Genomic DNA, 16,429 nt, shown 5'->3' on the forward strand with positions numbered 1-16,429 from the left:
ATTAATCTCTTTAATTAATGCAAAATATGTTTGAAATATACTTTCAATAAAACACTTTAATAAATAATGTATTTTTATTTTGGTACTGTGATTATTATATTAAGTTTACATAGACATTATAAATATTTACAATAACATTTTACCTAATTCCGTATCCCAATATAATCACTGATTGTTATTATATTATTTCTTCAAAATATTACACCTATTTTTTTCCACTTTTAGTGGTAAAATGCATTGTATTAAAGTATTTACAGACGCCACCGGATATATCTGTGCGTCCAAAGTGCTCACAAACATCTGAACACGCCTCTATTACCAAAGTTAGTGCGTGTTCACATATTTTTGAGCATCTCGGCCGCTCTTACATATGAGGGCAGCAATATAATCTACAAAGATAGACATTTTCCGAATTTCAATGATTGCGGTAAATGATTAAGGCCCACTTGCACAATTCCAGTAACCCGGGGTTAACCGGTTAAACCTGGAGTCGCCATGGTTACCAGTACAATTTGACACTGGGTTGACGGTTAAACCGCTTAACCCCGGGTTAGTCGGACGGTGCAAGTGGGCCTAAGAGAACTTGCTTAACCTTTTGAACGCCAAGAACACCTAAAGTTGTCTTCAATAGTCGTGCCCACAGCACCAAGGACAACTTTAAGAGCCCTTCAACGCGCACACTAGCGCCACAGCTAAATAATCGTGATTATTTCAATTTAACGAAAGATATTGAAAAAAGGGGGCCGCTACGGACTGTATTGTGTATTTAAGTACCTTTTGAATACATCAGACTAGTTTTTATGCTTCTGGATTCGTCAATCTATGCGTCCAAAGTTAAAACGGCCGTTTTTGTTTCGAGGTCCTAGATCGACGAAACCAGCAACATAAAAACTAGTTTGATGTATTCAAAAGGTACTTAAATACACAATACAGTCCGAAGCGGCCCCCTTTTTTCAATATCTTCCGTTAAATATAAATAATCACGATTATTTAGCTGTGGCGCTAGTGTGCACGTTGAAGGGCTCATAAGTGTTATGACGTACGCTGTCAAAGTAACCTTCACACTTTCAAGTAAGGTTTACATTAGCTCGCTTGCGTCCGTTACCTTGGCCTTAGTGACGTTTTTGTTTGACGTAAAGCGTTCAAAAGGTTAAACATGTAGGTAATACATTAAATTATTCCAACACGTAGACCATATAACTGTTTATTATTATAACAATTGGATAGATAATTTTTATGGTAAGAGTTCCTCCAAATTGCACTTTTCTAAAATTGTCTTGGAGATATCACAGAATTGAAGTCAAATTAAGAGGTAAACGAGTCAATTATTTAACTAGAGTCCGCCTAAATCAAGCCTGCAGCGACAAAGTGTGACCTGCCACTACCCACTGTCATGTTTTCAATATTTTGGCACTTTGTCCGTGTCGACACTTAATACCTTGACTGTACGCCGTATCTTGAAAGTTCCAGTGCCGCATGCCCATAGAGGTACAATAATATAGAGATGACCGAACGAAATGCACTTATGAAAATTTCAGTAGGAGTAGCAGAGAAAGCGGTATTATTGCTTGTCCTTGTCAGTCTCACTTTTTGTTTGGTCCCCACCAAAAATTTTGTATGGTTTATGGTGGGCAACAAATAACCCGACCGAATTACGTAGATTCTTTTTGGTATGTTGTCAGGAATGTTAAAACGTGTTTTTAATATTGTCGCTTGCGTATGTTTTGTCCCTCACGGAGGCACGCGTATAGCTCATCTATGTAATACTAGGTCTATGAGCAAGCCACTTTAACCTCCTAAGGCCCAGACATACAAATGAAAAATGCAAAATTTGCTACAGAAATTTGAACCTACAATGAAGGATATAGAGTTGATTTTGCGTTGTTCAAAAACTGAACGAAACAAAGCAAAAGCAACTCTGATCCAATCGAATATGATTTAAATTTCATTGAACTGAACAAGTACTACAGGTGTCCTACCTGTCTTGGGTCTTAGGAGGATAATTCTTCATAAGTTTTAATTGACTTTACCAGCAGGCCATGTGGGCGGCCGATCGGGCCGGATGCGACCGATAATTTGTTAAAATTAAAATCAGTTTTTAGTGTCGCTGTCCAACATCACAACATTATAGCTTCAGACTCGACGTAAGCGGATTATTGTTTACCACCAAGGGTTTCTAATTTTTGTTAAATGCACTACTACAAAAGTGATGCCATTTGTTTGAGCTAATTTTTTGATCCAATAATTGTATTCATTCTAAACGCTAGGTTTATTGCGATTTGTTTGGCAAACTGTCCTTTTTTTCTGATAGGTACCTAATATAAGATAGTAGGAAAGTTATTAATATAATAATTTAAATAATTAATTTTTAAGTAAATGTTACTCGAACTAATATGACAAATTAATTTTATGCCAAACAATTATAACAAACATAATGCGCTCTAAAAGGTATTTATCTTTACAGTTGGATTGGCATATCTGTGTGTCGTATATTTTTAAAAGTGTGTGCAAGATTGTTTAGTTAAAATTAAAATTAAATATAAATGTTTAAGGAAAATTGACGCATTAACAATTGTATTGTATGCAACCAGTTACACCTTTTTCCCAACTATAATATAAATGCATGTACAAGTGCAGTGCATATTTATTTTCCATCGTATTTTGACGGAGACGTACGATCATACGAACGTGTCTTGTGTAGAACTTGTAGGGGGCAGCACTAGAGTCTTTTACTAACTGTATTAACTAGAGAGGGACAGGTAGTCATCTCGCGGGCGAGATACTGTCGCGGCACTCCTGTGCTAAGCCGGCAGGAGCCCCCAATTTATACAGTGTCAAGTTAAGGTTGCATGAACTGTAGGGGGCAGCACTCTCTTATTGGCATAGCTAAAGTATCAATCAGATCAAGATTGATTTCAACTACAACAAGGCAGACGTTACGAGGTTGAACGAATGTTTTTCCGGTAAACTGTAGAAGAGAGTGCAGTCAAGGGAAGAAGAAATTGTCCTTTAAGTGTAGGAGTAAACTAGCGTCTTCTGAGCGTTAGCGTTTAGTCAATTCTATGGCTACTGCACGACGCAACGTTGGCGCAACTGTGCAGCGACACCACTTTTAGCGCTGACTAAACGCCGACGCTCAAAAGAGGCTATACTCTGCATCTTTAGGTACTTAAATAAAAGTAAACAAATAATTGGTACATTTTCGGGTAGTTATAAACATTTATCGATTAACCAACCAAATACTTACAAAACCTGGTTCTGTCACTAAACGACCTGACTTTAACCTACATTATTTGATCATGTAATGTTTTCATTTACCATCAAATGGCTTCTTAAGCTTGATATACCGGGTGTGGCCCGTAATATGAGCAAAAAATTTAACTGTAGGCTGTACTCCTCATACTGATCAACATTTGTTCAGCGACTTTTAAAAATAACTTGTGGTTTGATTTTTAATACACTTTAAAGTTTATTCTAAGACGCAATGTATTGCGAATTTTGTTATGTTTAAGGCGTGACAAACAACGTCAATCACTATGATATGGCGTGGCGATGGCGTCCATTAAAGATAATATTTATTTTGTATGAAAAACAGGAAGTACTACAAGTGTAAAAATTATGTAGTAAATACTACATAATTTTTAAAAGTTGTCGAACAAAAGTGTCACCGTTTAAGGAGTACAATCTATGTTTAAATTATTTGCTCATGTTACAGGCCACACCCGGTATTTTGTTTACTCTTTTTTAAATAACCTAAAGATACAGACTATAGTGTTGCATCTCTCTTAGAGCCATAGAGTTGTCTAGACGCCGACACTCAAAAGACGCTAGTGTAGCGTGGCCCTAGATAACACTGCCTATAGACAGTGCAATCAGTGGAAAGCGTAGAGAAGCATCAAGAATGTGCAGACCGCGACCACGATGCCTACTATGAGGGAGTCGCGCCGCTTCCGTGCGTTTATCCGGTATATTAGGCTGTTCAGCATTGGGAACCTGAAAAACGACATTAATATTATTTTCACCACACCAGCTCGGAAAGGCATACTTTGCACTTCAAAAACTGATAGCAAAGTTGCATTTTATTCACATGTGAGGCAAAGTAATCAAATGCAAATTTTGAGTTATTTTCTTATGTTTGCTGTAGAATTGACTTTTAAATGATGATTTTGGATGATAAATATTTAATAACATTAATTTGGTTTTGATTTGGTTAGATTTTTTTGATATTTTACATTTAATATTTGCTCCGGGTTGGTGTGGTGAAAAATTTTGTGTTTTACTCTGGGGCAAATTTTGTTTAACGCTCAAGATTCCATTATTCGTGTTCTCTGTGTCAATCTGTGTTCAAACTGGGATCTTTCGCTTGCTCGGGTATCAATATTAGCACGAGCGGTTAAACAACAACTTCGCCCCCTTGTAAAACAAATAACTATTGCATCGTCTTCCTCGCGTTGTCTGGGCATTTTTGCCACAGCTCTTGGGAGCCTGGAGTAACTAATCCCAAGAATTGGCGGAGGCACTAGTTTTTACGGTGACTGCCATCTGACCATCCAGCCCAGAGGGTAAACTAGACCTTATTGGGATCACTCCGGTTTCCTCACGATGTTTTACCTCACCGAAAAGCGACTGGTAAATATCAAATGATATTTCAATACAATACAATACAAATACTCTTTATTGCACACCTCAATAAAAGAAAACACATACATAAGTATAAGTTATTTCGTACATGTGACGTTTACACAATAAAAGTGCAATGCGAACTACCTGCAGGTGGGCATTCTGTTGTCAACTGTCATAGCGTGCAGACGGGTCGCGGAGCACATGCCTGACCAACTGAGTTTTATTTATTACCTCGCAATACAACAACAGAACCTAGACGTCACAATGGCGACGAGGATAAAAAACGTAAGAAAAAGAAAACAAAACCGATGTAGTTGCTAAATATCCGACAAAAAGTGATCAGTTTGAAATTATTTTTTCAATGAAAGGGAGGGAGACAAATGACCCAAATAGCACAGGTATGATTGACCCAATGTGGACTTAAAATATAGCTTTGAGCACATAAACATCTTTATAAGGTACACTTCTGGTACTTAAACTATATTTTGGTCGAGAAAAAAACTATTTTTACGCAAATAGTATTACTATAGGGCACATTTCAACGCCTTATTCAGTTCAAATACTATTTAATGCTTTTAGCTTTCCAAAAACGGGTCGGTGAACAGAAATTAAGCCAAATACGGTAAAATAAGTTATTATAAAATAGAAATAAAACTTTTATAGCGACTGTGAATTTATGGAAGCGTGTAAAACTATAATTAAGCTATACGTATAATAAATAAACTGTCGCGCATATTGCTGTATAGTGCTGAATATGTCTGTTCACCGGTAATTTATTATAGGTAACTAAGTATACCAACGTGGTGCTGTCTGCGTTAACGGTTGTTGAAACAATATCTGGGTTCGCTGTAGTTTATTATTAGCTCACAAATGTATCAAATTAAGGGCAAATGCTTAATAATACTTCACATAATAAGGTTTATTACTTTTAACCGGAAGTTATCTACCTAAATAAATAATAAATGTACTCTTTATTTCGAGTCAAACTCAATAATAATCAACAGATCAGCTGCTAATGCTGCTATACAATATGTGCTACTTAGTTTACGTGCTACTTAGTTATGCATTTAAATTATTTAACCAAATGAGCTTAGTATATTATCTGAGTCTTGTTTCTATAATGTAAAAGGAAAAATAAGTAAACAAACTGATACTGTCGGTGAAATTTGTCGTAAAGCTTAAGCTCAATACGAGAATTCTCCAAAAAGGGAATTTATAGTTGTCAATGTTGTTGTGTTAATCTGATGGGTAATATTGCACTTACCCTCCTGGGGCCCAGCCATACAAGGAAAAATCTGAACTTGCTATTGAAATCTGAATCTATAATGTAGGATTCAGGGTTGATTTTGTTTTGTTTAAAATGGAACGAAGCAAAACAGATGCAACCGTGCTACAATTAAACACAACCTATGTCGCTAAGGAGCAAAATGTTATTGTTACGGCGACGCTGACGGCGAACATTGAATCCTGAACGAAGCGAGGGATTCTAAAATGGAATACTGAGTTTAGTGAGGGATTCAAGGGTTAACGCCCAAAGTGAAAATAAATTTGCTACCATGTGACCCATACTACATAATAATGTGATGTGAGAAACAGTATAAGGAAAAAAAATAGTCTAGTCTAAAGAACTTAAAGAGTCTTAAGACTCTAAAGCGTATAAAGAGTCTAAAGGGTCTAAAGAGTCTAAATAGTCTAAATAGTCTAAAGAATCTAAAGAGTCTAAAAAGTCTAAAAGAGTCCAAAGAGTCTAAATAGTCTTAATAGTCAAAAGAGTCTAAGGAGTCTACAAAGTCTAAATTAGAGTCTAAAGATTGTAAGAGTTTAAATGGTCTAAAGAGTCTATAGAATCTAAAGAGTCTTAATCTAAAGGGTCTAAGAGTCTTGAGAGTCTGAAGTTTAGAGTCGTACATGTATGCAGTAAACAGATTTTCCTGAAAATAATTATATTAAAATATCAATTTTCCGAATAGATGTAAAAAATTCAAATTTTACCGACCTTAGAAAGTATCTACTTACCTACTTCATCTGGTAGGACCGTGGGCCTTGGGAAGGTATGGTTAATAATTCTGCCGCGCCAGCAATGATTACGCGGTGATCAATTGCATTTGGAAACTCATGAAATGCTTACCCTGTCCTCCTTAAATAAGTTATTTATTTAAAAACGAGTTTTCAAATGCAAGTATCGCGGTTATGGTGGTGGGGCAGGGTTGCTGATGCCGACTATGGTGTATTTAAAATGACTAACTACACATTGACACAACCTTGCCTGTAAATATGACAAACAGGCAAAGTCGAGTTTCATAGACTGAAAAGCCAAAGGTATTAATGCATAGGTCATGCAAGATACGAGTTCCGTATAAATAAATACCTACAATTGGAGTGAAATCTCCGCGAGTGCTGCATGGGATATCGGCCCATGTAGTGCAAATGATAAGTTCTTCAAAATTAAAAATTAATATATTTCAGGAAAAAATCCATAAAACATTGTTAGTAATATGTGACTATAATTAACCTTAAAGATTGAAACTCAGGTTATTGTCACAAAGACTCGTCGAACTTTAATGTAATGTCTTGGGGTCCAATCCTATGTATATGTGTCTACCTGTTCTGTTTTTACGCGTTGTGTTATTTCGATAACTCCTTAAGTACAGAAACCCGGTAGTTAGAAGGTACTTACCTAACGCACATGTTCCGTGCTTACTTACGGATAGTTTTACAATGATGTCTTAATTGTACGCTTTAGAATGTGCCTAAGTGTCGTGTGCCTGCTAGCTGCGAGCACTCCTCCAAGTACGCACTTTTTAGAAGCTAGTGTAATGGACATTTTCAAAGTTGCTGTCGACGAATTACACTAATACCTTTCACGAAAACAGATTTGGTATGGTCAATTCATAATTCGACTGATGCAACAGAAACTGGACTTTGAAAATGTCTAATCTAATCTATTCCTAATGATTCTAAACGTGATTTCAATGTGGAAAAGGAAAACGATCTTATTGACAGATTCGTTGAAAATTGAGCCTGCGTGGATCTAAAAGAAATGTTGAATCTAGGGGTTTCAGTTACAATAAACAAGTGATTATGGAAAAATATAGATAAAATGTTAGGATGCAACGGAAAGAGTTTTGGGCCAACATAACAAACAGGTGGACAGGATTGCGATAATGGCGCCGCCTACCCCCTAAAAGATAAAATGTGCCGGCATGTGATAAATGTGCCTACAAAGGCCAATTCAAAATGCAAAGCACTAGGACTAAATGAATACCGATAAAAGTCGACGGGCCGACTAGATAAAAGTCCAGAAATAAATAAATTACCTAAAGCCAATCAACTAATTTTAGTGCCATAAGAACACATAATTCTATAAATTGACAATCAGGTCAAAGGTAAATTAAAGGTAATGTAAATAGACGCTGGGTCTGTCACAATGCCACACATCGTGTAGGTACCTATCTAAAGTAAATGCTGAAAATAAAAACAAAGTACCAATCAGTGGCGATGCGTGAAACCTTGCACTCCCACTGGGCTACTTTATATATGACTTGTTCCTAATCGTGAAAACATACACATACGAAAATAGTAACCAAGTTCGTAAAACGGACTGCCAAGTGATGGCATCAATATCGGACAATTACCCAGATAGCCATGAGTTTTAAGTGTAATAAAAAGGCACGTTAGAGGGAAATTTTTACTGTGTACGTATAAAACCCTAAGGACCAGACGTGATCTTGATTGCACCAAACTACAGTTTGCCAAATTGAGGTTGAGACTAACAAATCAAACAAACCTTGTAAATTGAGGTTGCAGATCGAACCTCTTTATATTTTTAGAGTACATATATATTACATATATTATCAGAGACTGATTTACTTAAGTCGTTGTTTAATAATTATCGTACTTTCGGTACTTAGTACCAAATATGAACGAAAACCCAAAATGGCCTAGGGTTTTATTAAAGCAACGGAAAAATAATAAAGTAAAGTGAAACCGTATTCATGGTAATGACATTCCATTGGTTCCTTGTAAAATATAAATAATTAGAGTTAAACAATATACTCGTATGCCACAATCAAGGCAGGAAAACGAACATACACAAGTGCTAGTTTTGCTCTATAATATATTTTTAAATGATTGAACCTAATGGAAACAAAATGTCTATAAAAATAATAATAATTAATGTGACTGTAATCATGATCAAATTAAGACTGTATATTGTAGTCAAGGGCTACTGTAGACTATAGTCAAGGCTAAAATCAACTTCCAATTAGTAAGCAAGTATTGGAGTTGTTTTCATGACATAAATAATCTCATTCATTATATGAGTAACAGTAAGTTGCTAGATTAACAGAACAGGTATTGATCTGTATTCAGCAAGTATTGTAATTAAAAAAAACGGTAATAAAATAATATATCCAATCCAATGCAATTTATAATAATAACGGTCAAATATGTAGGTACCTACATCATTATACCTGAGTAATAGAAATCTACTTGTAGGTAGGTATAGATCATGGTTGCGTAAATATCATACCAGGCCGCGTAGCCGGGATACCAATCGCTTACGCTCCGTAGCGATCGAAACGCAGCTGTCACTGTCGCACTAATATCGAAGAGTGATAGAGAGACATAATGCTTTTCGTTGTCGAAGCGATGGCGATTGTAACCTTGGCTAGGCCGGCAATACACAAGTAAAACTAAACAGGTTGTGGTGTATCTTGTAAGACTTTTTACCTTATTTAACATTGGACCATTTACGTATATTATAAATTGCATCCTATCTATATATTATATTGTATTACCTATCAAACAAGCCAAGTAAAACTGAGGCAATCGGCTGTTGCCAATAAATAATGTACAGGTACGAGATGTTATTAGAAAGCAACCTGCTTGTAACAATTTTATTGGAAACTCTCGAAATAGATATTAATGTGTGAAACATGTACATAGCTTGAATGCTAATGGAAAAACCTAGAAAAGTGTAAGCATCCAAAGAAAATATGTAGCAATTAAGGTTAAACTCGTAAGGTATTTAAACCCCGAGTTATCAATGTGAATAAAAGAAAACAGACTCAAAACTGCAAAAAGGAGAAGGACAGGGACTGACATTGTAAAAGTAAAACCATAATTGTATTAAAACACTTTATTACACTAAACAAGTACATAACAATAAGAGAATAGAATAAATATGTACAAAGATGAACTTATCCTTTTAAGGGGTCTCTTCCAGCTGACCGCTAAGCAACTGAGAGAGATACTAGGAAGAGTTCTAAATATTCCAAGATTGATATTGTTAAAAATGTTTATCGTTGAACTGTTGAGAAATAAATATATATACACCTAGCCGAGTTTCTTCCACCGGTTCTTCTCGGGTCTGAGGTTAACGCTGTTTTCCGGACCGGTGGCAGTAAGTCGGAATTAGAATCTAAATTAACCTAGCAGTTATAAGATAAACAGATGTGAAATGGTTGAACTATTGTTGCATAGCTAACGCATAATGTAAAATAAATAAATCATTTATAAAAAGGAAGAGATGTGACGTTTACACAATAAAAGTGCAATGCGAACTACCTGCAGGTGGGCATTCTGTTGTCAACTGTCATAGCGTGCAGACGGGTCGCGGAGCACATGCCTGACCAACTGAGTTTTATTTATTACCTCGCAATACAACAACAGAACCTAGACGTCACAGTACATATAGTTCGTTTTTTTAGCATTAGAAAGAACACCGCAGAAGCAAGCGTGCAGTTTTTATCAGGCTCTTATCCGGCTCGTTAATTGTTAATAATTATTGAATTATCTAATGTAGCATGGTCAATACATATAATTTACTTCAAATTGTTACCGCTAAAAGTGCCAGATTTAGAACCACAAGCGAACTTCTGCGAAGCCCTTTCTAATGCAAAAAAAAACGAACTATAAGTTTCGAAAAACTCTTTGGTACGAGCCAGGGTTTGAACCTGCGACCTCCGGATTGAAAGTAGTAAGTGAGAACTGTATGAAAGTATCTTGCTGTTATCGATACCTGTTGGTGATGTCGTTGAACCTGGTCTGCATCCTCTTGAAGGTCTGCCGCTGTGAGGTGAGGTGCTCCCGCGCCTCCATCGCTATGTTGATCTGCTCGTCAACTAGTATGTGAGAACTAGAACAAGGAAGAAGCACATTATTATAGTTTGACCAGGGAATCATTTCAAACATAGACAGAATCATACTGTCTTTGTCTTACGCTCCTACTAGCACCCAACAGAAATGGATGAGTATATATTTTTTTTGTTCTTATTTACTGACTAATTGGGTTTGCCAGACAATTATTTCAATGTTTAAGCGGCGGGAGGCGGACTCGAGCCTCGCAGTAATTCTTCACGTTCTCGCCTCGCGCTCACTCGCGCTGAGGTTTTAGAGACCTCTTGCTGGTAGTAAAGAGACAGTTTGATGATCTACAGCTACCTGTGCAGATGGTTGGCCTCCTTGGTGTACTGGTCGCGGCGGCTGAGGCCGGCGGCGGGAGGCGGACTCGATCCTCGCAGTAATTCTTCACGTTCTGGCCTCACGCTTACTCGCGCTGAGGTTTTGGAGAACTCTTGGTGGTAGTAAAGAGACAGCTTGATAATCTACAGTTACCTGTGCAGATGGTTGGCCTCCTTGGTGTACTGGTCGCGGCGGCTGAGGCCGGCGGTGGGAGGCGGACTCGAGCCTCGCAGTAATTCTTCACGTTCTCGCCTCGCGTTCACTCACGCTGAGGTTTTGGAGAACTCTTGGTGGTAGTAAAGAGACAGCTTGATAATCTACAGCTACCTGTGCAGATGGTTGGCCTCCTTGGTGTACTGGTCGCGGCGGCTGAGGACGGCGGCGGGAGGCGGACTCGAGCCTCGCAGTAATTCTTCACGTTCTCGCCTTGCGCTCACTCGCGCTGGGGTTTTAGAGAACTCGTGCTGGTAGTAAAGAGTCAGTTTTATATCTACAGCTACCTGTGCAGATGGTTGGCCTCCTTGGTGTACTGGTCGCGGCGACTGAGGCCGGCGGCGGGAGGCGGACTCGAGCCTCGCAGTAATTCTTCACGTTCTCGCCTCGCGCTCACTCGCGCTGAGGTTTTGGAGAACTCTTGTTGGTAGTCCTGAAGAGAGATATTTTTTTATTACTGGTAATTTTCATAACTAACTTCAAAAAAGGAGGAAGTATAACTATATACCTAGTTATTATAGGAGTTTAACCGTTATTGCCTTAATAAGATTGAATATATTTATCAGGCGACAGGATTGGAGGAGCTACGCATAAAAAGCCGGTTGTCAACGATATGCCAGGACCAAATGCTTTCATACTTCGGACACCTCTCACGTCGCTTTCCGGATAGCCTGGAAAGAGTAATAATGACGGGCAAAGTTGAAGGCACGAGACCTCAGGGCCCTCCTCCTGCTAGATGGTGTGCTCAAATTACGGCACCTATGCAATTAAAACTGCACGAGGCCATGCGCATGGCGGGGAATAGAACCCTATGGAGGAACCTGGTCTTCAACAGAAGGATATGATGTCACCATCCTCAGTATTGAGGGACCGACTGAAGAAGATCAGGCGACAGCCGACAATAACATCATTGGCCACATCATGTGTTGTAGACGTTTGTTGCTGCGCTTGTGTGTTTATGGGGTCCCGCATCGCCGTTGATGGATATAAAGTCCTATAGCAGCGCGGCATTTCTTGCCACATCGAGCGCACACAAAACGCGAGTCCGCAGGAGGTGGTAGAGCACGACGAAGACTTTTCCGCTTAAGGCTCTCCAGCGAATTAGATCCAATTCAATGGGGTTGGCAACTGTCAAAGGTTTGCATAGATGGCGCCATCATAGCTTGCCCCTTTTTCTATGAGATTTGGCTTAAAGTGCTGGCATCCAGGGTATTAAAAAAACAAAAATTTGACACAATTCTAGGGATTGGCAGGGCAAGCTATGATGGCGCCATCTGCTAAAAATTTCGACCGGTCAACCCCATTACACAAACTTAAAAAATAACATAAAAATGAGAAAAATGTATATGTTCAAACAGCAACACTCCTAACTGTAACTTTACATTGGTGGACCCATGGTGGACCTTATTACAAAAGGCATACGGTCCAGCGATGTACAGTTAACAGCGTGGGCGATGGTAGGTAAAATACATACCATAAGTATTTCCCTATGCCTCTTGATAGTGTGCATTGTCGCCGTGCTGTTTGGGGCTATTTCACCCATTTTGTCGTTTATTGATGATAGCTGAAATGTATAACACAAAATTAAGCCCCCATTCGCACGACAGCTTTTTCAAAGCGCGTTAAAAAAGCGCTTGAATCTGTCCGCACTCTAAATTCGATTTAACGACCAAGGCTTAAAGTAGATTATCCAAAAGCACTTGATAAAAAGCGCCACCGCTGTCGTGTGAATACATACATGGTTATCCATTTGTGTCATTCAAATCAAACGCTTTTTTAACGCGCGTTAAAAAAGTACAGTCACCACACGGGAATGTTACGCGATATAGGGTTCTAGCTAAATTGGATATTTCATAGCGTAAGTATGGAGCAACCAATTTAACTAGTACCATAAATGGCGTAACAATCGCGGACCGTGCTGGTACATGAGCCAGAAATTATCAAGGTCATAATCATAATCATAATCATTTATTTGCGATAAAAAAGGTTATATACAAGTTGTTTCTGTAAAATTATACATTTTCAAGTCCATCTTTCTTAAACTCCATCCATCCATCCATCCATCCATCCATCTTTCTTAAGGTGCGAGTTCGAGTCTTTCTACAAACGCAGATCTCTGAGCACTGAACGGACGGCGTGCGTACCAAGGAGGAAATAGTTATTCTGAACAAAAAAAAACCGGGCAAGTGCGAGTCGGACTCGCGCACGAAGGGTTCCGTACCATAAAGCAAAAAAAAAACGGAAAAAAAGCAAAAAGAAAACGGTCACCCATCCAAGTACTGACCACGCCCGACGTTGCTTAACTTTGGTCAAAAATCACGTTTGCTGTATGGGAGCCCCACTTAAATCTTTATTTTATTCTGTTTTTAGTATTTGTTGTTATAGCGGCAACAGAAATACATCATCTGTGAAAATTTCAATTGTCTAGCTATCACGGTTCGTGAGATACAACCTGGTGACAGACGGACGGACGGACAGCGAAGTCTTAGTAATAGGGTCCCGTTTTACCCTTTGGGTACGGAACCCTAAAAAACACGCTTCTTTTATGCAGGCCACACACTAACTATAAATCGTACCGATAAAACTGTGCAGTCCGATTTGCGCAGTTTTATCTGCCGTGTGTATGACAAATCGTTGTCGATTATCATAACGATTTGTCATACACACGGTAGATAAAGCTGCGCAAACCGAACTGCACAGTTTAATCGCTACGATTTATAGTTACGTGTGTAGCCGGGGTTAGAAGCAATTTAATTCAAGGTCGTTTATTTTTTTTAAACTCAATATTTCAATACTGATTTTGCGATTAGTACTCTTGCGTGCATTGTGCATCCAAGAAAAAGCTGGTGTTGTGTTGTATCAAGAGGTCAAGAATATGGCTTATGTTATGAGAGGGAGAAACGAAAAATACTCCACTGACAAGAGGATACCTCTTAAATTGAAGAAGACTCTTGTGTGTGTATTGATTCACCTCAAGTCGCTAAAGACACGTTTTTAACCATTGCAGCGCCATCTGCATCAGTCTAGATTTATTTCCAATATGTACCTTATTCAACAACTGTTGCAGTTCCATTGACATGGTGTCGAACATGTCCTCGCTGTTTATTAGTGGCATCGACTCGGAGCTGAGACTTGATGTCACCGGACTGATGCCCAGTTTGCTAAATGCCACTAGCTTCATGTCTATGTCATTTTCTAGTGTCCGAGCTTGTTTACGAAGCTCTGAAAGGTATGAATGTTGTTAGATACCTATCTTCACCACCCGTCCGAACTTCACATTATATTTTTTTTCTCTTTATTTATCTTTCATCTTAGGCTAGGTTTTCATAATATGGATATAAAAATAAAATACAAAAAGTTATACAAAATACATATAAACATATTAAGGCAAGGCCAAAGCTGCCGGTGGTCACTGTTCAGGGCCACAGAGTGAGGAACTGACATACTATATGCGGTGTAGCCAAAATTACTGCCTTCTCCATCTGACCCTTGACCATATTGTTTTTATTATTGTAAATTTGATATTAAAATTTTCACATTTAATCGCCCACCCATGAATCCCATGATACAATTTATGGTGGAATTATAATTTAATGCAGGTTAAGGCAATTTGCTAAGGGCCACTTGCACCATCCCATGAACCCAGGGCTAGCAATTAAACCGTTAACCCAGTGTCAAATTGTACTGGTAAACATGGTTACATTGGTTACTCCAGATTGAACCGGTTAAACCTGGGTTAGTAAATGTTGCAAGTGTACCCTCGCTCTTGTGAGCCATGTCTTAATGCCGGGATAACGTGAAGAAGAGAGGGTTCATATTCTTGGCTACCCTTATTTTCAATGAACTGTAAATGCAACATTGATAACGGGGTTTGGTGATGACACACTTTGCAAGTATGTTGAAATATGTACTACCAACAAATCTTTGTTGTTAGATACCAGTATAGTTGTGTTTGTTGTTTGTCAGTGAAACCTGTGTCGAAACGTCGGTAAATCAAGGTAATTGAATAAAATTCGCGTTAGACTCGTCTATAACTGTGAGTTAATATATCTTTGTTGTTTCTTGTTTTAATGTATTAATGTTATTTTATAAGCCAACTAAATATTCTCTTTATTATCAAGTAAATTAATCGAAAGGACATTATATCAGTGTTAAAAGAATGAAACCTTTTTGATCGCCATTACTTTGACAAGTTTCAATGTTTACTCTTTGCTAAAATCAAAACAAATAAATAAACCATACGGTGCCTAAATATAACAACAGAATTGTTGTTTTGTAATATTTGTGCTGAATATTCTTATAAAATCATTTGAACCGGTAAGATTTCATCAAACGACCTAAGTGATTCATGCAACGTCATAGGATAATGTCTACTTATTACTGTTTACAACAATAAAATTGCAATATAGAACAACTGTACCTTCCCATGAGGAGCCTCCTAGAGTAGCCATTTTTCCTTTTTAATAACACAATTGACACTTATTCTTTGATTTATCTTTCTTAAACATTACTTTAATCCGATTTCAGGAGAAAATTTTATTCATTTGCAGTAACTAAAGAAAGTACTCCTATATAATTTTATTATTTGACAGACACAAAGTGCAAAAATGACGTTTCGTAAATGAGTGTTGCCTTATGTCAAATAAATCGTAATTTCAGCAAATAAAATATTTTGACTATCCTAAATTTTATTTGTATTTTATTATTACTCTATTTTTACGTAAAAAATCATCAACAGGATGAAAAAAATGTTTAAAGTCAATATAAATAAAAGTTTAATAACATTTGCGAGTGCTATTTTTGTACGTATATTGCTTATAATGATATACATAGTGATATCTCTCTCGTACCAAAGGGTTCTATCATGCTAGTGCGAAAGAGATAACAACATCCTTTTGCTTGAAATTTAACTGAGGAGTACGTATTCTCACCTAATTTACGTTTTGAACTACGAAACAACTGTTTCTGAATTAACTACTTATCGTCAGTTTATTAACTTTACCAAAACATTGGTAAAAAGTCGATTTCCACGATCTTTTTAGGTTTTAAAAATGTATGTACCATTGACCCCCTGCCATCTTGTATTGAGCTGATTCAACTTGTCATTGTCTATCTCTTTTCTTCATTC

At 37.7% G+C, this 16,429-nt stretch overlaps 1 protein-coding gene across 1 annotated transcript; it reads right to left on the minus strand.

The window, feature by feature from the left end:
- Positions 1-61: 61 nt before the first annotated feature.
- LOC134674406 (Golgi SNAP receptor complex member 1) lies at positions 62-15,885 on the minus strand. The gene is made up of 7 exons (XM_063532475.1): positions 15,722-15,885; positions 14,348-14,523; positions 12,776-12,865; positions 11,656-11,734; positions 11,242-11,326; positions 10,646-10,762; positions 62-3,993 (listed from the first exon to the last, which is right to left on the minus strand). The coding sequence occupies exons 1-7, from the start codon at positions 15,750-15,752 to the stop codon at positions 3,873-3,875; spliced, it is 699 nt and encodes a 232-aa protein (XP_063388545.1). The 5' UTR covers positions 15,753-15,885; the 3' UTR covers positions 62-3,872.
- Between the last annotated feature and the right edge of the window lie 544 nt (positions 15,886-16,429).

The sequence above is a fragment of the Cydia fagiglandana genome, chromosome 20, assembly GCF_963556715.1.
Source record: "Cydia fagiglandana chromosome 20, ilCydFagi1.1, whole genome shotgun sequence".
Lineage (NCBI taxonomy): Eukaryota > Metazoa > Arthropoda > Insecta > Lepidoptera > Tortricidae > Cydia > Cydia fagiglandana.